The sequence below is a fragment of the Oratosquilla oratoria genome, chromosome 9 (assembly GCF_046742065.1).
Source record: "Oratosquilla oratoria isolate Oo_2021 chromosome 9, ASM4674206v1, whole genome shotgun sequence".
Lineage (NCBI taxonomy): Eukaryota > Metazoa > Arthropoda > Malacostraca > Stomatopoda > Squillidae > Oratosquilla > Oratosquilla oratoria.
Genome location: NC_134785.1, coordinates 55,052,375 through 55,079,407, shown reverse-complemented (window position 1 = coordinate 55,079,407; position 27,033 = coordinate 55,052,375). Strand labels below are relative to the sequence as shown.

The 27,033-nt window shown below is 40.5% G+C and overlaps 1 protein-coding gene across 9 annotated transcripts in view; it reads left to right on the top strand.

The window, feature by feature from the left end:
- The window catches only part of LOC143028423 (DNA-binding protein RFX2-like), a 362,309-nt gene that overhangs the window by 296,448 nt on the left and 38,828 nt on the right, over window positions 1–27,033 (top strand). For 8 of the 9 annotated variants that reach the window (XM_076190478.1, XM_076190483.1, XM_076190477.1 and 5 more), the window contains one exon: window positions 21,645–21,743. The exons of the other annotated variant lie outside the window; for it this stretch is intronic. In XM_076190478.1, the coding sequence (XP_076046593.1) occupies window positions 21,645–21,743 (99 nt within the window). The remainder of the gene's footprint in view (window positions 1–21,644; window positions 21,744–27,033) is intronic. 9 annotated transcript variants of the gene reach the window in all.

Genomic DNA, 27,033 nt, shown 5'->3' with positions numbered 1-27,033 from the left:
AGATTGCCTGGCAGCAGCCTTGAGAGAACTCTGAAGGAGCTTTCAACAGTATATGTATTAGGGACAACGATGCACGATTTTTCTGGGTACCACCGCCACACTGTTTTATTCAGCTGAAGGGAACTTCCTCCCACATTCAGAAAGCCAAATATCTTGTCTTTCCCTCTCGCCTTCCTGCCCTTGCAAAGTCAAAACGAAATTTGTTAAGACATGTAAAAGGGGGTTGGTTGTCTGTTGCTACGATGAAAGAAGGTTCTGCAGTGTTTGTGCTTGCAGTAGTATTAATGAGGCTCCCCCCCCCCACCGCCTCACTCCAATTCTCCTCAACCTTCCTCCTCCTCCTCCCTCCCTCCCCTCCCTTTCTCTAACAACGAAGTGCCTGTGCTCACGTGTTTATTCCCGGTTGCCTAGGCAACTGAGTTCGTATGTGAAGTGTTTCTTTTCGTCGCTAGCCGTGGACACCAACCCTATGGACCACTGTTGGAGACGGTCGTTTCCCAGCATGTCGTTAGCCAGAGAGAAATATTTAAAGATATACAAAGAATAAAGATGATTATTAATTCACCGCACGGAAGATTTGTCAGATACGACGTCACGTAAACGATGACGTCATGTCGCGCTTCTTTCGTCGTTTCTGCCTTCCGGTTCACGTGTCCACAAACCGGATGCGATGAACAAAATGTAATCCATATTCCCCCAGAAAGTTCCATTCCAACCTAGCTCTTCGTTATGAATGGGCCTTCCTTTTTCTGTAACATGAAAATTAAATCGCGCCGTAAGACGAATTCATAACAGGGAAGAAGTAACAGTCTCTATTAGGGAAGAATAGATTTTTTCTTCTTCTTCTCTCTTAACGGTTCCCCTGACCAAGTAACCACAGCACGAAACTAATCTAACCTGACCTAACCTTAACCTAACGTAACCTAACCTTAATCTAACCTAACCTAACCTGATCTAACCTAACCTTAACCCAATCCTAACCTAACCTAACCTAACCTTAATATAACCTAATCTTACCCAGTCTTGTTTAACACATTGCCAAAAGTCAACATGATAGATGGAATGCATGGTCATCCACAATGTCGGAACATGGCTGGAAAATCACGGTGAAGTGCAGTACTGAGAAGGGACCCGGCGGGAAAGAAAGCTTTGTTTTTGCAAGGGGACAGCGACTCTATATCTCTGATTTTATCGTATTTTGCCACAGGAAAATCCATTTCACAGTTATGACGTCATAGTTCGTGTAGAAATCTTTGTTTTTGCAAGGGGACAGCGACTCTATATCTCTGATTTTATCGTATTTTGCCACAGGAAAATCCATTTCACAGTTATGACGTTATAGTTCGTGTAGAAATCTTTGTTTTTGCAAGGGGACAGCGACTCTATACCTCTGATTTTGTCGTATTTTGCCACAGGGAAATCCATTTCACAGTTATGACGTCATAGTTCGTGTTTTATTTTTATTTTCTCAGTATCAGGGAACGATGATAGATGATATGTAATTTCAGGAGAGTCAGTTGTTTGTTTTTATTATGGTCGACGGCAGGTGATTTTGTTCGGTAGTATGACACCGTATTGGCAGCAGAATAATTCAACCTCAGTTGGGGCAGCCCCTTCGATAACAAAGAGGAGGAGTCTTTCTTATATATAAAAAAAAAAAAAAAAAAAATCTAAAGTGGTGTCAAGTGTCTCACTTATATCATTTTGGCTTTTGGCTGAACAAATAGATTTTGTTCAACACTTGAGGAAAGGTGGACAAGTGGAAAGCTGATTAGGAGGAGAGACTGGTGACCAAATATGGGTTTTGGGCAATTGAGACCTCGATTAGTACCTGCAGTGTATCCCGTAATGCCTTCCAGTTGACCCTGTGACGTCATCCCTTCTCCAGACCCATGAAAAAAAATCCTTTTATTTTGACCAAAACTTCTCGCAAATCCGCCCTACCATTAGTAGTTAATCCTCGCATCCTATACAGTTTGGCACTCAACTCTTGGGGTTCGGGGTGGTCCCATGACGAAGACGCTGCCGCACCAGGACCATGTACTATTCAAGATATAATGGAAGACTGCACTATACACACTCACGCACGCAAACAACACAACATACACTCTATAAAGGATATGTGGGAAAACCCAGTTCCGGCCGTGGCATTCCTTGGGGGAGACGGGACTGCTCGGACAGACAGTCGAGGGAACGACAACAACAACAGCAACAACCTCCCCACCACACTCCCAAACTCAAACTCAACCCCTTCCTTTCAACTTAATTTCATTTAACGCTAACATAACCATCATCCCTCTCACAAACATACCGCCAATCCCTTCCCTTTTACTTCCATCCGTAGTACAATCGTGCTTATTTAATGACCCAACAACTAGGCTTTTGGTTGGAGTTCTCTTCACAGACGACTAGTTGCCGTGACTTTTCGTATCGCTATTTACGATCCGCATGAGAAACACGGTAGCAGAATTCTTTCCCTTCACCACAGGGTGATCAGAAATAGTCCTACAAGTGGCAAAGTAGAAATTCAGGGGAACAGAATAAAAGAAGGCTAGTGTAATTACATCATTCCTTAAGGTCAGGGGCAATGTTTCTTCTAAGCCATTGGTCCCCAACCTGTAGCTCGCGAGCGCCATGGCGCCCTTAGAACCCTATTATGGCGCCCGCAAGGGACAACCAGAAAACTGTGAAGCGTCCTTCATTTTAACATTTCTATATAAGTATATATATATGTATATATATATATATATATATATATATATATACATATGACGTAAGCGGAGTAGGGAACACAGGAGTCTTAGTCTTGAGTTTATTCCTGACTAGTTTCGCAGGTATGCTTTTTTTTTTTTTAAGCATACCTGCGAAACTAGTAAGGAATAAACTCAAGACTAAGACTCCTGTGTTTCCTACTCCGCTTACGTCAACCTGTCAGAATGTCTCAACATATATATATATATATATATATACATATATATATATATATATATATATATATATATATATATAAATATATATATATATACTTCTCTCTGGGGAAAGGCGCCCTCCGCTGTGTTTATAATAACAGATGAAACCCTCAATCTACAAAAGGTTAGGGACTACTATTCTAAGCTGTGTGCACATGTTTTACAACTAACGCATAAAGAAAAAAAAAATGTACGCCCGCGAGGTTTTCAAGATTTATGTTTCATGTTGGGAAAGGATTTGGTTTTCCCTTCCCTCCCATTCTTGGTTGGAGTTCGAATATTTTCCTTCCCTGGTCGTTTGGAATCCGTCCTGTGACGATGCCCGGAATTAGATAATTTCCGATTGTGTCTTCAAGAGGGCTTAATAATTTAGTGATGTTCGGTACAGTCCTTAAGATGTAGTTCCACTTGTGTTTGACACCTTGTATAAATGCGGCATATGTCGCCTGTGGAGTCTTTGCGAATTTGGCTACTTCTACACTAGTACCGCTACTTTTACTTCCTCCTTTTCTTCTTTTTTATGTTGTTCTTCAATTTCTTCCTCAATTTCTACCGCTACTACATTTTATCTCTCTTCAACTATTCCTCCTCTCCCTTTTCCTCCTTCATATTTCTTTACTTCGCCTACTTCTTGCTCTTCATTTTCTGCAAATACCACTATTCTTCTTCCGCTTCATTCTCGTCAACTACTGCTACTGCTACTACTGCTACATTTCATTCCTCTTACTCTCATTCTTCTCCACCTTCTTCAACTACTACTTATCATTCTTTTCCTTCTTCTACCTCTTATTATTTTCTTCTTCTTCTTCTTCTTCTTCTATTCTTCTAGTAGTACGACTGCTTCTTCTTTCCTCTTTTCTTCATCTACATTTTCTTCAACGACTACTTCTACAACTTCTCTTCTTTTTCTCTTCCTCCCCCTCCTCCTCCTGGTACACCTCTTCTCATTTCCTATTTCTCTTATTTCTTCTTCACCCTCACGTTCCTCATTTTCCATTCTTTTATGCCTCCTCTGGTCCTCTTTTGTCCTCCTTCTTTTTCCTCCTCACTCTTCTTTTTCTTATAAAAAATTGTATACACCTTCGCACTCGTGACTTGCCAGTTGTTCGGACGACGACACAACGTCACCTACCCATAATGCACCTCACATGAGGCGGCGCGTCGACCCCTACAATAGAATGTACTCTGCGTGTATTTAGTGTCAGCTTACAGGATTTAATCTATCCGTCTTTCATTTATTGATAATTCAGTTCCATTTCTACATACGGTGAATGAAATCTAGAATATTCAAAACGCTCCTTGGCATTGTGAAATGGTATCGTAGTAGTACCTACCCTTCATGTGTATTTTTTATTTCATTGTTATTGATTCTATGTTTATGTGCGCATATGCCTATGAGCGCGTGTGTGTGCGTGTATACGCCTGTGCGTTTGTGTCTGTACACTTCCTTGTGTGTGTGTATGTTTGTGCACGCGTTTGTGTCTGATACACGTGCTTGATATTCGTCATCGGCAGTTATTATCGAGGATGAGAGCTCATAGATCTTCCTGTCAGAGCCATGGGTAATGCAACCTTACAAACACACACACACACACAGGTATGATAACCGGAGAATATAAGACAGAACCACTCGAGGGTTGTTCATTCCTGTGTATCTGTAGATTTTGTTGGGAAGTTAGCTACCATATTGCCAGCCTAAGAACGCGTGGAAGGGAGACGAAGGTTTCAAAATGCAATCGAAATGCACCGAGAAATTGCCGCAGTCTGGCCCACTCAAAACACACTTGGAATGAACACTTCTTTGTCCAGTGCAGACGTGTGTTAGTATTCGTGAAAAGAAAATGGGTATCATTAGTCAGTCACAATGTTTACATTGCCACGCATACTATAACATTGGTGCTTAGGTTCTTAAGTCTTTGGTTTTATTAATTTTTTTTTACATTTAAGAGAGTAGACACGTTCTTTCAGGGATTGTACAGTGAAATATTCTTTATTTTATTCATAAGAGAAAGGAAAAATGTCGCAATAAAAATATATACACAAAAATTAAATGAATATGATCGTTTGGTGTTGAAGGGAGACATTAAGAAGTGTTCACCGTGATGGTTACATACTAAAATTAGGTATACACGTACGCTGCCGCAAATATGCACACATATACATACATACGTTTGTACGCACATACAAGCCTCAACACTTTCAAAACTGTCATATGAGGAAAGATTGCCGAAACTGGAATTACTGACTCTGGAACAAAGAAGAGAAAGAGGTGAAATGCTAACCATCTATAGAATCATGAAAGGCGTAGAAGTCTTTGATAAAGATGACTTACCAAATTGGGATAAGAGGAATACAAGGGGACATGTAGAGTTTTTAGCCATTGATGTATGTAATCTCATGGGGAAATCGACCAGGATGAGTCTGAGGCCAAATTAAAAGGAAAGGATGGACCCCAGGGTTACAAAGACGGTTATTGAATTTGAAAACGAGTTTAAATTGTTGAAGATTTTACTTCTGTCCCATGTGTCAAAGTTTCATGATGTAAAACGAAATCTTGAACAAGAAAAAAAAAAACTACAAACCTAGCTCAGAATGCAGAATTTGATCAACTTACAACGGGAAATGAGAATTGAGAAATGAAAGAGTTTATCTCAATAATATGCATGCAAGCGAGGCTAGGATAAGGATAAGATCAAAAGATGATAGGGTCACTCGTGGGTGTCCGGAGAGGTCAAACATCATTGACTCTTTGAAATGTTTTTACCCCGTGGGAAGGAGAGGCCATGTAACAGGTGAATTTCAGTTTGCAGATGAGATAATATAGAGAAGGAAGTGATCAAACAGGGAAGGAAGACTCAATTTTGGGAAAACAGAGATATCAGGTTAGAAAAAAAAAATTCCATGTAGAAACAGACTGGAAAGAATTCGATTGCCAGACGTATGAAGTTCTAGTAATCCGGAGGAAGACACTTCGGAGATAGACTAGTTTGTAGATTTGTAACTGGCACAAACAGAGAGGCCAGAAAGACATACTTAGCTTTCTGGCAGTCGTTAAGATGATATCCGATACAATTCAGATGGAGAAGACTTGTAACTTCACTGGAAGATTCCATACACGGGCTTCCATATATTGAAGATTGGTAAATGCACCCGAAGAGTGTCCAAAGGACTGTTTATGTCTAAACAACGGGTAGAGGAATTCTATGTAGGAATTGATGAACAGCGGGCGCGTCTCAGCCAGGCGAAATTTCTGGTCTCTGTTTCACTGTCGTCGCTAATCGGGTCCTCTCTTCTCAGCCTTATATAGCCCGGGTAATGGTAATTACGTTTCCTGGATGTCGAAACGTACGTAAAATAGGCAGTTCAGCTATTTCTAACCAATGGGAAAGAAGAACAAATTTCCGCGCCAAATTATGTAACGTTTTCTGAGCTTGGCGTCATCTGACAGAACGTACTCGCAGCGCGCCCCAACAGGCATTGCGCAATGGTTTATGTTATAACATACACTTTTCAATACACACATACATCCGATAATTTTTATGACAGTCGCATGCAGGATTCGAACCCACTGCTATCGGCCACCCGTAAGGTCACCTTCACAGAGCCTTAGCCCACTACAACAACAGACACTTGGTGTAGTGGGCTGAGGCTCTGTGAAGGTGATCTTACGGGTGGCCGATAGCAGTGGGTTTGAATCCTGCATGCGACTGTCATAAAAATTATCGGATTGATGTCGCTGTTACTAGCGAATTTCTCTCATACAAACATACATATTATGAAATAAAGATATACAAAATTTCTTTCCACAAGTGACAACAACAACATTAATGATAACACACAATACATCATATTCTTGCAACGTGTGCCTTAAAAATACAAACAGGAGACTTTATTCACGCTAGCGCGTGACACAGCACAACCACAGGATTCTATTCACGCTAAGGACATGGCAGTGTGTGTGTGTGTGTGTGTGTGTGTGTGTGTGTGTGTGTGTGTGTGTGTGTGTGTGTGTGTGTGTGTGTGTGTGTGTGTAAGGTCACAAATTTACCCATAGGTTGGGCCATATAATTATGAACTATGATCTCTCATCTGGGAGGGTATTACAGTATTTGTCGATCACGAGTCTAACGTGATCCAAGACAACGTGCACGCGCGCGCACACACACACACACACACACACACACACACACACACACACACACACACATACACACACTTGCATGGCGCAGTGGTAGAGTTCTCGGCCGCCACTCCGGCGGTCCGGGTTCGAATCCCGACCAGGCTAAAATAATTTAAGTATCGCTGCACTGCGAGTCGTTACTTCAAATCTCTTGGGCGGGGAGTTGTGTGTGTGTGTACATAAAAGGTCACAACATTACCCATAGATCGGTCATGTATGAACTCTAGGCTCTCTTCCGGGAGGAAAATAGCTATCGATCACGAGTCTAAGACGTGATCCAAGACCATGGTGAATAACACACACACACACTCTCCGTGGCGCAGTGGGCTATGGTGTGAACCATACATTGCACCAGTGTAGGTTCGAGTCCTGACCACGTACTGAACTTACCCACGAATGAATAAACACACACACACACACACACACACACACACACACACACTGGCTTGTTGGTGTAGTGGCACTGACTTGACCTGAGTTCGGTTTCTGCCCAGGACTGGAGAAGCAGCACAGCACAGCACAGCACAAGTCAATACGTCACTCACTTAGGTAGGGAATTGGATTTGTGTCTATCCAAAAGGATAGTAGCTGTCGATCTCGAGTCCAACATGGGAATTAAAACCATGTTGAATCACACGCGTGGGCACACACACACACACACACACACACACACACACACACACACACACACACACACACACACACACACACACACACACACACACACACACACACACACACACACACACACTTCCCTAGCTGAAGGGATAAAGCAACAGTTTGTATCAGTGAAAGCTTTTCCTGCCTGAAGCGCGGCTGCGCTACTTCGGGCTGCACGTGTTGGTGCGTGTGTATATGGAGATGCGGTGCGGACCACGAGTTGATCGGAATCTCGATTGGTCGGGACCTCGGAGAAGATTCGGTTCAATTTAGTTGCCCATTAATCCCTATATCAGCGTCTCTCGACCTTTTTACCCTTGCGTAACTTTTAAAATAAATTGCATGTCTCAAGGAACCCCTGCGCAAAAAACAAACAAACACATATACCATATCTTTCTCGTTTTAGTTTTCATCGTAATAATAGGTTAGATAGGATGATGTCTAAATTACATTATTACAATAACCAAGAATATGTCGTGCGTGTTTAGTCATATGACGTATATGAAATTAGATCAAAGAATCAAAAGTGCATTAGATTCTCTCACTTGTTCTCGCGGAACCCTTAGGGGAAGAAGTAAAAAGTCCAAAAGACTATAAACTAACCAAGCAAGTGTGTCTGTCCCACATCTATCATAACTCTTACTTCCTTCCATTTCATTCTTTCCTTCCACTAAAACCCCCCCAAATCCCCCCTCCCTCCCTCCCTCTCCCCCATCTTATCTATCCCGCCCTCTAACTAACTAGCCAACCCTTAGGGACCTTTTGCGGAACCTTAGGGTTCCGAGGAACCCTGGTTGAGAAACGCTACCCTAGAGTGTCACCTTCCCTTAAGCCGTCCTGCCGCCAGAGGATTTTATTCGTGTGATGCCTTGGGTAGTGTCAGGGTTCAACTATCCACAAGTCTGAGAGGCTAAGAGAAGGTGCACCACCAAGATGGCGTTCGTGGGAGGAGGGGAGGGGGGCATTTAAAGTCTCGGGTGAAAGATTTGTGGGTGACAACAGTAAGTAGCTCGGTTGCCATGACGACGGCACTGGATCTCTGGTCGTCGTCAGGTTGTTAGACATAGTAATGGGTAATGCAGTAACCTCTTCATCTCATCATCATCATCCTCATCCTCCTCCCCCACGTTCCCCTCCTCCCTGGCTGCGCGTGTCAGGTGTCATGTTGAGTAATGTGGCAATCACCTGCGGCTTCTGAGACAGTAAGGACTGGGATTATTGTGTTGAGATCGTTGACGTAATAAAGGTTTCTGGGAATTTGAACCTGTCATAAAGTGTTAGGGTTCAATTGTTCAACTATAATTATTTATCTGTTATTGAAATTATTTTATATTATTTATTTTTATTAATGATTTTTATTTTGTCTATCTATACATATATATATGTGTGTGTGTCAACATGACAATATATATATATATATATGTATATATATATATATATATATATATATTTTTTTTTTCTTTCTTTTTTTTCTTTTTTTTTTTTTTTTGTCATGTTGACACATTCTCCCCAGTGTTATTGTCGCTACCTCCGACGTCCCTTTCACGTCACTTAGAACTTTGTCCCGGCGCGGCTCTTAGGCATGTACAGGACCTGAAGAACACCCAAGCCTACATAAAGTAGAGCAATGGGTCAGAAATAGAAGACAGCCTCACCCTACAAATCATCAGTAATATTGTTCAATCTAGACAACAACGGGAAAAAATACAGTGAAATTGAACGGCCAAGCCCTTCCATTGGATAAGAATCCTAAAATTGTTGGCTTTACTTTTGATGCTCGTATGACCTTCAGCCCAACACGTCAAAGATCTGATTGTAAGAATCAACAAGAAAATAAACCTACTAAAATCAATCTCCTCGGAATAGAGAAAGGAACTCAACTATATTCAAGCAGTTCATAAAAACCATCCACGACTACGCTTCCACAGCATGGTTCCAAACAATCAGTAGAACTATACAACATAAAACATTGAAAGGCACCAAAACGACCACAATAGGACACCTGCACAAAGAAACTATTGACCTTCCCGTTGAATATCATATGAAAATGATAGGCATATAGTTCTATGCTAGTGTCCCCAACTCCGCTCATGTATCACACTGTATTTAACAAGCACTACCGGATAAATATTAAAGTAATACCACCAGTCCCACACAATATATCCACACAAAAGCTCACTCACTCATAGTACACTAAACAACCCCTTCACGGTAAACCACCAAACTCAATATTTTACCAACAACCTCCAGGCATAAACCTCGCAGAAAAATCCCTCTCTAGGGAAGTAAGAACTACACCGGCACATTTGCGCTCAGGACACCACCCAGCATTACAATAGTATCAACATAGAATAGGGGTGACCACAGAATAAAATTACCCTAGATGCAACCACACCTTATCCCACAATGTCTCACATTAACGATCCCTAGACAACACCACGACATTTCTTCCCTGAGTGACTTATTGGCCCACTCGGTGGTCATAACCGATTACGTTTGAGCCGGGGCAACGTATATATATATATATATATATATATATATATATATATATATATATATATATATATATATATATATATATGGTAACAAGAACACGGGTACGTGTGTTCACTTATGCAAAGTAGACCACTTGGAAAAATAAACTAATGAAGCAGAGCGCAAAAAGTAATGTATACTTTTTGCACTGAAGATACGAAAGCGCTCTGCTTCGTTAGTTTCTTTTTTTCCAAGTGGTCTACTTTGCATATAATATATATATATATATATATATATATATATGTGTGTGTGTGTGTGTGTGTGTGTGTGTGTGTGTGTGTGTGTGTGTGTGTGTGTGTGTGTGTGTGGAGAGAGGTGGTAGGAAAACGCGGTTTGGATCAGGAAGTTCTTCAGAGTGACAGACAAACGCAAATCAACAGTACGAGGTATTTATACTCCAACTATAGATCATCCTGCCGAACGTCTCTGGACGGACCTCGCTGCTTTGACCCACTCTTCCTTCCAAGACCAGCCTGGCAGCAGCCAATGAGAGATTGACAAAACCATCACTTAATAAGGAAAGATACATCCCAAATCCCATATTATAGCCACGTAGGGTTACGGTTGATCCTACGAAGGTTGGTTGTCGATCACTATCACTTATCTGCCTGTCTGAACACATAGGGCATTGTTCTTTATGCCATATCTGACGTCAAAGATAAGTGTTAATTCTATAATTCGTCCATCTGTGTGTGTGTGTGTGTGTGTGTGTGTGTGTGTGTGTGTGTGTGTGTGTGTGTGTGTGTGTGTGTGTGTGGGCTTGAGTGTGTGCGCGTTCATGTGTGTGTATGCTTTTTGTCAGTGCGTGAGCGCGCGCTTGTGTTTGCATGATCATCGGTTACCTGAAATTAGCTTTGTTAGAATCAGGGGCCTCGATAGCTCCCTGACTTTGATCTCGGAACAGTAACGCATAGGTAACGTACCTAGTCATATAGGAGTCTCCTTCCTTCCCCCCCCCCCTCTCTCTCTCTCTCTCTCTCTCTCTCTCTCTCTCTCTCTCTCTCTCTCTCTCTCTCTCTCTCTCTCTCTCTCTCTCTCTCTCTCTCTCTCTTAAGTTTGTTGTTAAAGGTTATTTCATGGAGCCATATTGTCCATCCTTTTAACTCGGTAACACAAATTAGTCCAATCCGACCTCAGACTATTCTATTTAGGTATCAAAGGTTGTGGATTGATGCGTTGAAGGTAATTAATCCATTCAACTCGGTAATAAATATATGCATATCCCAGAAGGCCTTTTCTTCTCTTCTAAAGATGTGGCCCATTTATATCAAACGCCCTCCCTACATGGATCCAAATTTGTTCGTTGTCCCAACCCTTTTTAGCCTCTCGTGGATGAGTAGTCCGTGTTCCCTGCCACACGGCCCCGCTCAGAGGCAGCAGTGCAACAATTCGGAGATGTATGAGGGGTGCAATGCTGATGCAGCTCGTCACCCCTGAAAACAAAAAAAATAATAAGCACTTTCTCGTTTTTTTTTTTTTTTTTTTTTTTTTTTTTTTTTTTTTTTTTTTTTTTTTTTTTTTTTTTTTTTTTTTTTTTTTTTTTTTTTTTTTTTTTTTTTTTATACTACCTCGATAGCTCCGGCTTCTGTAACGTTGGCATTGCACCTCTTGATATATATATGTCTGTTGAAGCATTCTGACAGGATGCAAGTAACAGGAAAACACAGGCGTCTCTTAAGCTATATTGCATACTCTGAATTGACAATTAAATTGACCGTGTATGGGCGATACATCGGCCATACACGGTCAATTTAATTGTCAATTCAGAGTATTGACAATGAAATTGCGCAATATAATTGATTGTATGGGCCGCTTTAGGCCCTGTTCATACTAGTGATTTCAGTCGCGGCGTTTCAGTTACAGTGTAAATCAATAGAGGCGTTCACGTACAACCACACTGTTTTTCCTTGACTAAGTGGTACCGCCGCGGTTTCCGCGTTGTTCGAACCGCTAGTGTGAACAAGACCTAATTAAACGCTCGTCTAGACAGTCACTGGACACCTGCGGTTTCGGAGCATAACAACGGCGAATACCCGGAAAATGCAAGTTAAACGCAAACAACTTAACCCTTTCAACTCATGTCAGCCGCTTGTGGTGTAGGTACGAAAAACCGTATATGGTAGGCCTCGCGCCGGCCCGTACATCCGAATATCATCTGATGCGGCTTGACCGCGCGAGGATTGACGTCATATTTTTCTGGTGTTTGATCAAACATTTTGGTGTTTTATGATTTTTTTTTTAATTTGACCAAATGACAAGACATCTTGTCATCGGAGTTTAAAGGGTTAAGCACCAATCCTGGCCGAGGCAGTTCATAAGCAAGCTTATTCGAGCGTGGCCACTTGTGCTACTAGATGCACATAAACGTCTGCATTGAATTAGAAATTTAATTTCCATACCAGAGATTCCGGTGTAGGGGTTACATAGTGAAAAATATAATAGAACGCTGATAGTTATGGAACATGCGGTCTGTAAATCCCTAGGATGTACCTGGGATTTATGTATAATGTACCATAACTACAAAGTAATGTCGTAACACATTCGTAAAATTCAACAATAACCCACTGTGTTGGATAAGAAGAAATGAAATAGATGATATCCATATATTTCGATCACGGACTGTGATCCTCTTCAGTGGAATACGTATTCCACTGAAGAGGATCACAGTCCGTGATCGAAATATATGGATATCATCTATTTCATTTCTTCTTATCCAATACAGTGGGTTCTTTTTGAATAATGTACCATATTATTCCACACTGTTGACATGCTGGATAGGGGAGAACGTAAGGGAGTCAGAACGGTGTGAACGGGAAAATTGCTGGTCGGTGGGCTCTGCCATGCTTCACAAATGTGTATTTGAATATATAAACCCTTAAAAGAGTCGTAGAATATTATCGTAAACTGTCATGGTAGTCTGTGCAACCCGTATAAGGAGGATGATCTGAATTCGTTTCTTTCACTGTTCGTCCAGGTGAGGGTGCTCAGGTTTCAGGCAGGATTTTGTCTTTGTCGGAGTTGCTCTTGGAATTCAAGTCGGTGTAATTTTAAGAATTCAAGAATGAACGTTTCTCTGACACATACACAACAGGAGAATTGTACTTATTGGGGGTATAGTGGTAGTGGATCGGCTTCGTATCCTAGTGTCAACTTTCCTGGATCCCTTTCGATCTGTTCGACGACTTAAAACGTTTTATTTAATCGCCACCAGGTGATTTTATTCAATGGAGGACCCCCCCCCACCTCCGTAACGAAAGGGTTAATTGGGTTCTGTCGTTCGGGCCCATCGCTTCTGTGGTCGCTAGGAACTTTGTAACTTGGGAGATCGCACGGCATCGCACATCCGTTGGTTAATGAGCGAGTGTGGATGTGGTCTTCCCTCCAAATAAAAAAGTAAGATATTTTCACACTAATTATTATTCAGACGAGAAATAATGGCCTTAGGCTGTCAAGACAGATTTAACCTAAAAGTCGGCAGAAATACTTTCGCCAGCCGCGTCGTCGGTGAATGGCGCAAGGCGCTTGAGGGTAATACAGTTCGAAGTTTTGAAATTCACTTGGATAAGCACCTAAGATTTTATTAATTTATTTGTTAGTTTCTTCATTTATTTGTTCATGACCGAGCGGGTTAGGGCGTCGTTATTTGCGGCGGAGGTAGAGGGGATGGCGGTTTGAACCCTGCCACCGGCGAAGTTCATTAGATTCCTCGTCACAAAGTCCTCCGTAAGGAAAACCGTCCTAGCCTCCCGACAAGTTGTGACGTCAAACCACATCGTTATCATTACTTCATGATCTCGTTCGTCCCGAGATTTCCTCTGCCGGTATGTTTTATCACTGTAACTCATTGTAAAGGACCATTTACACGGTCTAACAGTTTGACAAACCCGGTTTGTCAAACAAGTGTTTGAAGTGATGTTTGACCGTGTGAATAGGGTATTTGGTTGTAAAACACGTTCGACAAACGTGTTTGACGACCAAATACCCCATTCACACGGTCAAACATCACTTCAAACACTTGTCTGACAAATCGGGTTTGTCAAACTGTTAGACCGTGTAAATGGCCCTTAAGAGTTAATCGATATAGATTATAACAGCTTCACTACCGGCTCGGGGTGCCACGGAGATTTAATAATGAAATTATCCGATGAACGATAGAATGAAAGGCTACCCGGTATGGGAGGTGGGAGAGACGGGGTGGGGGGGAGAGGGAGGGGCTGTCACGGATATGGATAAGAGAGCCTGGAGTTCGCTTGAAAAAGAAAAAAAGGAACGACGCCCGTGCTCATGACCACACTCTTCTGACAGCCCATTGTGTAAGCAGCTTCATACTGGTACAAATGCTCTATTCAGGTACTTTCCATATCATATGAATTTACGTAACCATGACATCCTCACACCCCCTTTACACTGGTGCACATGCTCTATTCAGGTACTTTCCATATCATATGAATTTACGTAACCATGACATCCTCACACCCCCTTTATACTGGTGCACATGCTCTATTCAGGTACTTTCCATATCATATGAATTTACGTAACCATGACATCCTCACACCCCCTTTACGTAACCATGACATCCTCACACCCCCTTTACGTAAACATGACATCCTCACACCCCCTTTTGCTGATAGAGATTATTGCGTTTCTTCTGGTTAATGCTAGAGGATTTCATTTGGTCAATAGAAACCCGTCGCTGAGACAACGAAAGGGTTAAGATTCTCTCTCTTCGTTCCTCACGCGATGATGTTCTTCCAAATCTACTTATGCTTTCTTCGACCATAAGCCCCTGTAGGCTCGCTATTCATCTTGGGACACCTCAACGAACAGACACACACACATACACACACACACACACACTTTCTCCCTCGTTCTCTGTCTCTCTCGCTCTCCCACCCCTTCTCTTTTTCTCTTCCCTTCTCTCTCTCTCTCTCTCTGATATGTGGGCAACGGTTAGCGCACGCGGTGGGAAATTGTCTCCGTGACCACAGTAAAGTGAGGAACCCGAGGGAAGACGTCCTCCACATTGAGTTTGCCCACTCCGTCAGGACCGGGCTCCAGTTAGTTTCAATTCCTCTATGAATTGTGGATGCCGATGATACTTATTAGTTCCATGTTGTGTGTGATTCACCTTGGTCTTTGGATCACGTGTTGGACTCGTGCTCGACAGCTATTTCCCTCCCGGAAGAGAGCTCAGAGCTCGTATGACTGATCTAGGGGTAATGCTGTGACCTTACACGCACACACAAACCCAACTCCCCGCCCACGAGAGTTGGAGTAACGACTCGAAGTGTAGTGATACTGAAATAATTTCAGCCCTGGGCAGGATTCGAACCCGGACTACCGTAGTGACAGTTTGAGACTTTACCAACCCCGCCACCAAGTCGTGTACTGTGTGTGTGTGTGTGTGTGTGTGTGTGTGTGTGTGTAGTGTTGCCACATCGACCGTTTTTAGGTTATTATGTAAACCTGAACATTTGAAAACTTTTCTGATGTAAACTTGAAAGAAGGGAACCTTTGTCCTACTTACGTTTTCTCTCTCTCTCTCTCTCTCATAAACTCCACTACATAGCCAGATCTTAAAAATCAAGGCTAGGGTGGAAGCCTTCCCATGTCTCATGAATCAAATAGTTAACCTAAATCTGCAGTCGTGGCTGCACTGAGGACGTGTTGTGCGAATGGTAGGAATAATACTCAAGATACACAAGTGTTGGTCTTTTTTCCTATGCTACACAAGTGTAGTGGATTGGCGTTTAATTTGTTGACATTTGTTAACCGAATGCCAGAACTTCACAAGATAATATATGGGTTCTCCTTGACATCCCGTCCCCGCCTCCCCTCCCTTACATTGCGTAATTCTATCGTGACATGCATGCCATTCTCCTCTCGTTATCTCTGGTCAAGGTTCCCATCGACTAGCTGGGGTGGCACAGCTGCTAGGGTGCTTGTCTTATTGATTGCTGTTGGATCTCGGTCGTTGAGGCGTAGTGACCCAGCACGACTTTTGCCTGCATTACATTTTCCAGAGAGCAGATTGGCTTAGCCCATGGGCTGAAAGCCGTCGGTCTGACATTGGTTTCGCAAAGTCCATTTCTATAGTGAATCTTCTTGTCACAAAAATTCTTTCAGTGACCACTTGGTGTACCCTTGAAGCCATGAAGACCAAGTTTTTCGTAGTGATTTGTTGAACTTGGAACAACGGTTTCCGCTAATGGATTTGTGCTGCTCGGCGTCTGTGTTGTTATTGCCACCGGCCAGAGGTCCGGCCAAGACTCGGGACGTCCGTGCAAAGTTGGTCCTCCTCTCTCTAATTTGTTCCCCGATATGTCTCTGGTCTTTGCTGGGGTAAAGCAAGCGAACCTGTAACCTTTGTTTATTGTAGAAATCATTAGTTAGATAGGTAAATATATATATATCCGTACAACTATACCAAGCCGTTTTAGTCCACAGTGGCGAGGGACAGAAAGTTGTGGCGACTATCTTGCACAGACCCCAATTTCTATGGGCAGGTACGCTTAAAGTTTGTCCATGACCTATATGTTCACATTTTGAGAGGAGTCGGAAAGTATTTGTTATCCTCGTGAACGGTGTTTTGAGATTATTGATGATGTCGCCGATAGTTTGTTCACCTGAAGATTTGTTTATTCATATATTTTTCTAAGTTTATGTATGTTTATTTATTTATTATTGTCATTATTATTATCATTAATATTATTATTATTATTATTATTATTATTTGTATTCTTTAAGTTGTTATTATCATTATTGTTTCTATTTGTGCGGGAGCGTGTTGATGTCTTGTTAGGAAACGTTTTCTCCCTCATTTTTATCTATACCTCATAATCTTGGCATTGCAATGCTTTTCCTTAACCTCCCAAAGATCATTTCGACACTGAATGAAATTGTTTGGCATCTACTAACTACCGCTGGTTCCCATTGTACGGCTGGACCACTCTTAGAGGGGGTTTACACGGTCTAACGGTTCGTCGAACGCGGTTCGACAGACACGTGTTCAAAGTGATGTGTGAACGTGTGAACGGGGTATTTGGGGTTCAACCAACGTGTTCGACAACCAAATACCCCGTTCACACATCACTTTAAACACGTGTCTGTCGAACCGCGTTCGACGAACCGTTAGACCGTGTCAACCCCCTTTTAGAGGGCACCGCGGGCCGGTGGCCCCATCACTCTTGGTTGGGAACCGCCGGACAAACCAGACATGAAAAAAGCACTGAACCCGTTTTGAATTATGTAATCCGTGCGAGAGGGGCCTGTGTACCTCTCTCTCTCATCCGATTAGCGCGTACACGTAAAGCGAGGCGGTGTTGTTGTTGTTGTTGTTGTTTTCGTCCTCTCGCTTTATGAGTAACAGTTGATCGGGTCAAAAACTAAAAGAGAGAGAAGAAGAAACGTACTGAAAGGGATAAGAAGAGTGGTAGGCCAACAAATTCACCTTCTGGAGAAGAAGTCGCTAAAAGAAAGAAAAAAGACGAAGACCAGATTGCTTTTTTTGACAAGTTTATATCCCGCACAATATCATTCACATATCCCTGATCTCTCAGACTCAATAAATGTAGTTAACTTGAAGAACAGATTGGCTGAAAATCCATGTGTTCTGTTTCTTTTTCCACAACCTCCTCACTTAACTCATCGTTATAAGAATATAAGAATGAAGGAGACTGCAAGAGACCATAAGGCCTACACTAGGCAGCTCCGTATCATAAGGCCTACACTAGGTATCACTTAGTTTCATTTGTTTTGGAGGGTCAGGTACAGGAAAGTCTTGACTGTGAGGTACTGGTCTCATAGCAGATGATAAATAAGGATATTTTACAATATGCTTGGGTGTTGACGTTATACCTTTTATATTTGTAATGCAGAAGTAGCAATATGAAGTATGATCTTTTGGTTCTCTTTAAACCATAGGGATAGCAAAAAGCCATATGGCGTGAACCTTTCGCCCATGCAGTGAGAAATTTGACAAGGTTACACAACACACATGAGGGACCCAGGTTTTATCCTGGTCCCCCATTTTGCAACCAAAAATAACGTTCATAACACTTTTTAATCATTGGCGTGAAACACCGTCTGTGTGACTTGAATGTCAGTACACTGCGAATAAAGCAAAGTTTGTGTGGTTTATACAGTTTCTTGGCATTGTGAAGGGGAATGGTGGGGACGCTACTGTATAGTATCACAAACTTATTACCCCACAAATGCGCATCACACGACCTCACACCAACACTTCAAACACAGTACTGCCAAACGTATAACAATCTCACGCAGTGTTGCCAAACTCATTATTGCCAATTGCTTGATTGAAATCTATCCCACGTAACATACGTAACGTAACATACCGTGGACCACAAATCTGTGGGTGATGATTTTTTTTTTTTTTTTTTTTTTTGTTTTTTTACATTTTTGGATTTTGCATGCAAAAACATATAAGATACGGCTATTGTTTTCTTTGGGACAAATTCTTTGTTGACCAGGGTAACTAGCGCATGAATATTGATTAAGTTTATTTCGGACTGCTCTATCACTAAAAACAAAATTAAAACGAATGTGTGCTCCGCCTCGAGGTTCCAGCGCAGGACCACCTTTAGGAGTCTACATCCAGAATCTACCTCACCACGGCGGTTTGGTCCGACTGCATGGTGAGGAAGGAACTAGATGATCCTAATACCATTCCTCACGTTCTCTTCGCCTGGCGTTGACGATCCATTAATCTGATCTGGAATCATTATATATATATATATATATATATATATATATATATATATATATATATATATATATATATATATATATATAAGAAAATATTTTTATTTCAGCGTAGTCACACGAATTCGAAGCGTGGTTTACGCTGAAGGGATTGAAATAGTTTGAAAATGTCTTTCGAGTGACAGACTATTATTTTAGATTTGAACAATGTCATGATTTTTATATAATTTTTTTCACCTTACAGATTATGTTATGGTAAATGTGTGTCTATCTTTTAGGCATAATGAGAGAGATTATATATAACATAAATATATATATATATATATATATATATATATATATATATATATATATATATATGTATGAGAAAGGTGGAAAGGAAAAGCCACGGGTCTGGATCTGGTTCTCAAGATTTATTCCTGACAGGTTTCGCTCTTGGCTACCCCCGAAGAAGCTAAGAGCGAAACTGGTCAGGAATAAACTCAATAATTAGATCCAGACCCGTGGCTTTCCCTTTCCACCTTTCTCAATATGTCACAATGTCTCAACATGTGTATATATATATATATATATATATATATATATATATATATATATATATATATATGTATATGTGTGTATGTGTGTGCGAGAGAGAGAGAGAGAGAGATACAGTAAATCAGTATATTATACATGAGAAACCATTTCTTTTGTACCTGTAGTAAACTAGTTTGTCTTCACCCCCGTTGTGTAGCATTAAGGAATACCGTTATGTTGCTGTTTGCAGCACTCACTAACTCACTGTCTTTTCCCACTTCCTCCCGTTGTGATGGTGTTGCTGCTGCTGCTGACGCTGCCACTGCATCGGTCACCGTGTTCTGCACTGTTGTGGTGTGTGTGTGGGCACTTTTGAATAACACTCATATACACCATAACTCACACTCTTCATTACTTCTTTCTTTTTCGTGTCTTCATTGAAAAAATCGTCAATACGACGTCATCCAATTATTTTTGTGGATTGGTTTATTTATTTATTCGTTTATTTACTCATTTGTTGATACGTTTCTTTATTCGTGTGTTTATTTGTTTTCAACATTCTTCGTATCGCTTACCCCAACCGCCATCTTTTCTGGTCCGTTACCCTCTCGATTCCCGCCAATCATTTTTTTGTTTTTCTTCTTTCCCTCTTCCCCTTCTCCCTTTTCTCTCTGCTACTGCAACTATTCCTTTCTTCGGAACTTCCCCTCCTCTCCTTTTCTCCTCCCTTCTCAATTTTACCTTCCTCCTCCTCTCTCTTCGTCCTCTCTAACACTCTGCAACTACTTGCCCCCCCTACCTGCCGTCCTCCCACGGTCCTCCCAACCCCGCATGCTATTTCCAACCCTCCAACTTATCTTTTTTTTCCTTTTTGTTCTTTTCAACATCTGTAACTTTTTATGAAATGTCACTTCCGATGTTTGTACGCGTCGTCCTCGTGACGCATTTATCCTTACAACAATTAAATATTTCTTTATTATTTTGTCACTTTGATATGATAATTGTTATTGATATGTTGTCATTATTATTACACTTATTATTATCATTGGTTATTATTATTATTAATATTATTATTATTGTTATTATTATTATTATTATTATTATTATTATTACCATTACTACTATTATTATAATGATAATAATTTTATTATTATTATTATCATTCTTTTTTTTTTACTATTATGGGTATAAAATTATAATTTTATTGTTATTGTTTTCATTTCTTCTATGACCATTATTGTTGTTATGATTAATAAAAAAAAAATGTTTACTATTATAATTATTATCGTTATTAATATTATCGGTATTATTATTATCGAAATAATTATAATTATCATTATTTTCGTTATCATTACTGATGCATTATAATTATTTTCATCATTATAATTTTATTGCTATTTATATTATCATTACCATTAACGTTTTCATTATTTTCATTTCATTTATTTTTTATTTGTTTATTTTTACACTGACTTGTTCCACTGCAACCTCACCCACATCCTCTCTACTTGTATGACTTTTGATCACCACATTTTGTTGCACTTTTGTGTGATTTTCCAACACCACCTTTGCGATTTCCATAAATATTACATTGGTTGCCTTTTCCAACGTTGTAACGCCTATCTTTTTCATTACCAACACGACTGACAACACTGTCCCCTTGACCACGCTTATCTGTCACCCTCACCCAACCGGCACAAATTATTTTTTTAACAATTATTTTTTTCGTTTTCCCAATACACCACACAAACACACACACACACACACACACACACACACACACACACACACACACACATTGCTTAAAATTGCACCTTATGACAATGATGTTATCTTCGTGATTATTGTCAATCATGACTACTCTCGACATCCCTATACATACCAAACGCATTTATTCTATCCCTACCACTACCATAACCTTTCCCTACAACGACCTTCACTCTGGCCACTATGATCATCTTCACGACCACTTTGACCACCACCACCACTACCACCACCACCACCGTCACCACCACCACCTTCTGTGCGCCCATTGCCATCCCTTCACGCCCGTGATGATCCAGGACGGGGGCGTGAGTTATATGGTGAGTGGCGCCAACCCTGCCCTGGACGCTGACGCCCAAGCCACAATTGCGCATGCCACCCGTGTGTCACCCGCCACCGTGAGTACGATCGCCGCACATCCATATATTACGCACCCCCCTGCTGCCACTTATGTCCGTGCCTATTAACCGATGCTTCTTATTTGAGTTTGGCTGCTGCTGCTGCTACTCGCTTTGTAGTAATGTCATTACTAGCGGTATATTCTTTTGTTGTTATTGACAATAATGTCGCTTGTGTACATGTTTTTCCTCTGTAATCAACTTGCCTTAGTTGATCATTTGTCTTATCTATCGTGAATTTTCAGAATCATGGAAAAATATATATAGTGATCGAAGTAGAATGTGGTTAGATTTTTCAGTTATTCTAGAAATAATTGTGCTAGATGGACAGTAAGATGCCTAGTTTTAAAAAGGAGATCCCCGAAATAAACCAACCAATTATTACTTTATATGGTCCTAAGGTTTGGGTCTTGTAATGTGCGTGGATGTGATACAGATGATAGTAAAAGGGAAGAGGTAGGCGGTATGTTTGTGAGAAGAGAGATGTATGTGTTGGCACTGAGTGAAACTTAGTTGAAAGGGAGGGGAGAGGTTGAGTTTGAGAGTGTAGTTGGGAGGTTCTCATGAGTGAAGAGAGGACGAGGGAGAGAAGGGGTGATACTAGTAAGTGAGGAGATAGGTAAGCATGTGGTGAAGTGGAAGGATGTTTCTTCAGGGTTAATGTGGATGAAGGTGAAACTGGAAAAGGAGATGTTGGTTTTTGTAAGTGCATATGGGCCCTAGTAGTGAGAAGAGCGTAGAGGAAAGGGAGGCTTTTTGAATAGATTTCAATGAGTGTATAAAGGGTTTAGGGAGAAATATCAATGTAGTGGTATTGGGAGATATTAGTGCTAGGGTGGGAGACGGACCTATAGATGGAGTGGTTGGGAAATGTGGAGTTCCAGGAAAAAGTCGTAGCGGAGAGATGATGGTGGAAATGTGTCTAGAGAGTTAATGATAGCAAACACAGTGTTTAGGAAGAAAGTCAAGCATAAGTACACATGGGAGAGGGTGGTGGATGGAAGGGTGGTAGATAGGGCTTTGATTAATGGACTATATTGTAGTAAACAGGAGAGGAGTAGGAAGGGTTTTGGATATACATGTTCTTAGGGGAGAGAGTGGGGGAATATCAGATTATTTTCTGTTGGAAGGTAAGTTGAGAGTGTAGGATATATGGAGAAAGAGGAAAAGGACAGAAAGTAGAGAGGTGGTGCATAGATTAAACTGCTTAAACGAGAAAGAAAAGGAGTACAAGAATAGACAGGAAGTACAAGAACAACAGGAGGGAGTGAAGGATAGAGTAAAACTAGGAGTGGAGGAGGGATGTCGGTGCTTCAAGGAAGGAGTGACAAGGTCTGCAAAGATGGTGTGTGGAACAAAAAGGACGGAAGGAAATAGAAGGAAGGATGGTGCGGGGTGGGATAATGAAGCAAAGAAGGTTGTAGAGAAGAAACCAGCATTCACAGATTGGTTGCAAAATAGGACGAGAGAATCATATAAGAGGTACAAAGAAAAGAGAAGTAAAGCATAAGATAAAGGAGGCAAAAAGGAGAGCAGATGTGAAATGGGGTGAAAGTATGACAGAAAAAAATTGAAAGGATAGGTTAAATTAAGATGAGAATATGGTAACTAACACAGTAGTCACCGTCCACTATCAACACAAACAATATTGACGAGTTAAACACCATGTGAGGACTGAGCCTTTATTTGTACGACGTTTCGCTTATTACAGCTTTTTCAAGTACAAATTGAGGTACATATGCTTGAGATTAAATAAGGGGAAAGGAGGGAACGGGGAGAGAAAAGAAGAAGCATATGTAACTCAACTTGTACTTGAAAAAGCTGTAATAAGCGAAACGTCGTACAAATAAAGGCTCCGTCCTCACATGGTGTTTAACTCGTCAATCTTGTCGGCAACTGCCACTTTCATTAAAAAAAAAAAAAAAAAAAAAAAAAAATCAAACTGTCCAGCCGAACGAACTGGAGTGGTGGGATGAAATGTAAGACTCGAGGTGTCTCGTCCTCATGACCACCCAAGCATCTACTATTTGATCCAGGACCGAAGGAATTGAGGTGAATATTACAAGGGAAGAGACGTCGGCCATAATCATGGCGCCAGCCGGCAGTAAACAATTCTCTAACGATATTCAGAAGTTTTTGGACGGTGATCAGTTTTAACTCTCCCTCTGTTACGTTAAGAGGTTCATTCTTTATTTTTTTTCCGAGGAAATTAATTCAGTAATAATTCGTCGGCAACAAATAATAGCAACCTTAATGACTTTCAAAATTAATAGTACTGATTCCTCACGCCCCAAATATTTTGGGAATTAGTTTTACTTTTTTCCATAGGATATATATATATATATATATATATATATATATGTGTGTGTGTGTGTGTGTGTGTGTGTGTGTGTGTGTGTGTGTGTGTGTAGATATTACTTTTAGGAAATTCTTTGCTAGAAGAGCTGTAAAAAAGAAATATCGTTATATATATATATATATATACATATATATATATATATATATATATATATATATATAAATATATAAATATATATATATATATATATATAGAAATATATGTATATATATATATATATATATATATAAATATATATATATTTATAGATATATATATATATATGTATATATAATAAATCAACTGATAAGTCAGTCGTCAGAGCTCGGGCGTGTTTGTTGTCAAAACGGCCCCGCTACCAAAACGGCCCCGTGCAAGTCAAAACGGCCTCGCCTACAGTGGCGTGGTTAAAACGGCCTCGCTCTATTATTAATTGCCGGGCCGTTGGTTGATAATTAGCTAATAAATGTTGTTGTTCTTTGTCCGGGCTCACCTTTGTGACTACCTATGTTGATTAGGATATCCCAGACATCCCCAGGAGACTGGTACTGGTACAGTAGGTACGACAGTTTTAAGGATTATAAAGCCGACTCAATGGAGAATAAAGAATGGAATGACAAAATAATAATAGCTAGGTATTGATGAAGTGTTTTTTAACATAGTTACATTAGCTATCCCTCGTATAGTACCGTTATATTAGACCGGGGGCCATTTTTGTAATGGGCCGTTTTGGTACTTAGAATGCGGGGCCGTTTTGACTCGATACCGTTGTATGTTTGGTCCCCTCTTGGAGCGAGCCGGGGACAGCGAGTCGTATGCAAACGACAAAAATGGCACGTTTTCTATCACAGCGTAATTATTTTGTCAATTTAAACAACAGTATTATTGTTTTCAGTAATTCATCGTTAAAAATATTCTGTGGGAAAATAGTTCGCTGAGATATGTTTGGTTCATTAACTCTTGGAGCGAGCCGGGGAGACTGAGTCGTATGCAAACGACAAAAATGGCACGTTTTCTATCACAGCGTAATTATTTTTGTCTATTTAAACAACAGTATTATTGTTTTCAGTAATTCGTCGTTAACATTTTTCAGTGTGGGAAAATAGTTCGTTGAACATGATAGAGGAACAGACTGATTACTTTCTGAAATATCTTTGGTTGTCATTATTTGTAAGTGAACACGAATAAAGTTTTCTCGGTTAAATTATTTCAATGAACCCTATTGTCCATATTAGAACGAAATTGGCATCTATAAGGGTTCTAACAAATGCCAAACAGATTTAGGTCAGGTTGTGTTGGCGATGACCAACGTTTCCGTTGTTGGGGACAATATCACAAATATCACACTAAAGTGGTGGAGCCACAGAGATGGTAGAGATAAAAAGAAGGAAGATGGACTGATGGTAGAAGTTGAGATTGCTTAGCATTTATAATTACTATTATAATTATTATTATTATTATTATTATTATTATTATTATTATTATCTCCTATCATGGGATAATGCTGCGTGACTTTGGCCCGTGCTGTCATTAATGTTTAAAAAAAAAATGCTTAAAATATGTGCAATCTCCTATGTGGGGTATTCAGCGTATAGGAACCCCAGGGTAATATGGGATTAAGGTTGGGAAACTGATATAAATATTGATTGAAGCTATTTGTATAAACGCCCTTGAGAAAGGTTGGCAACGTTTTCGGCAGCAAGGTAGATGCCAAAACAAAACGAAAGGGGAGTTTTCTAGCTTGCCCTCACTGTCAGCAGCAAAAAGCATACAAGAATGAGACTGTGATACATAATTGTACTATGAGTACGACTTGTTATCATCACCAATGTTCCCTATAATGTTTTTGCTCTGAGTGTGCGCAGAAGTTTGTCTGTGTACAAAATTTACCTTCTATGAAGAGTATGTGCGTATCCATGCGAGTCAATCTTATTGTTTAAACTAATACGCGATGGAAGCGCTAGATTTAGGAGAGAAAAAAAAAAACAATTTTTGGTTTGACGGTTGGCAAGTTATCATATTTTTAGAGAATTTATAACTTCGTGTTTGGGTGGGACTCCTTTATTGAATGGATTTTAATATCATTTGAAAACCTTGTGTGCGTACATTTATAGTTGTAAAACATATGTGACTGCACATGCGCACAACTTAGAGGGAATGTTGACCATCAGTGTATTGTGATTATTTTCATTTGTGACAATTGAAGGTTCTTGCCCATAAATTATGTAATATCATTGTACATCAACCCAGCAGTCTGCCGTGTGTGTGTACTTGGGCAAGATTGGAATAGATTTCATCCAACGTCCCCTCGAAACACATACCATGTTTTACATACCATGTTTTATAACTAGCGCACATAAAGAAAAAATGTGCGCACACAAAGTTTTCCAATTATATTAAAATCCATTCAGTAAATGAGTTCTACCCAAACATCAACTTATAAATTCTCTAAAAATATGGTAACTTGCCAACCGTCAAACAACGTTCGCTCTCTCTCTCTCTCTCTCTCTCTCTCTCTCTCTCTCTCTCTCTCTCTCTCTCTCTCTCTCTCTCTCTCTCTCTCTCTCTCTCTCTCTTCTAACTCTAGCGCTTCCATTGCAAACGAAATGATGAGGCAAAATTTGCACACAAGCTGCGCATACTCACATAATACACACACAAAAAAATAGCGGGAACATTGGTTTCATCTGGATTCAGCAAAGACCTGTAGGAAAAAATTTATGAAAACATAAGGATAACCAGCTGAAGAAATTTTCTACTTAAAATGGCTCTCAGGAAGGTTCAGCAGAAGGCGGGTAGTAGGAAGAACAACCAATGAAAAAGAAGTTCCTGCGGAGGTTATGTTGTTCTGCTCATTTTGACCAGTCACTCAAACTTACTTGACTTGTACCTCATGTTGGTTCTCTCAGGTTTTGGCGCGTCAATGAGTCTTTGCGTCTACGACGATGAAGG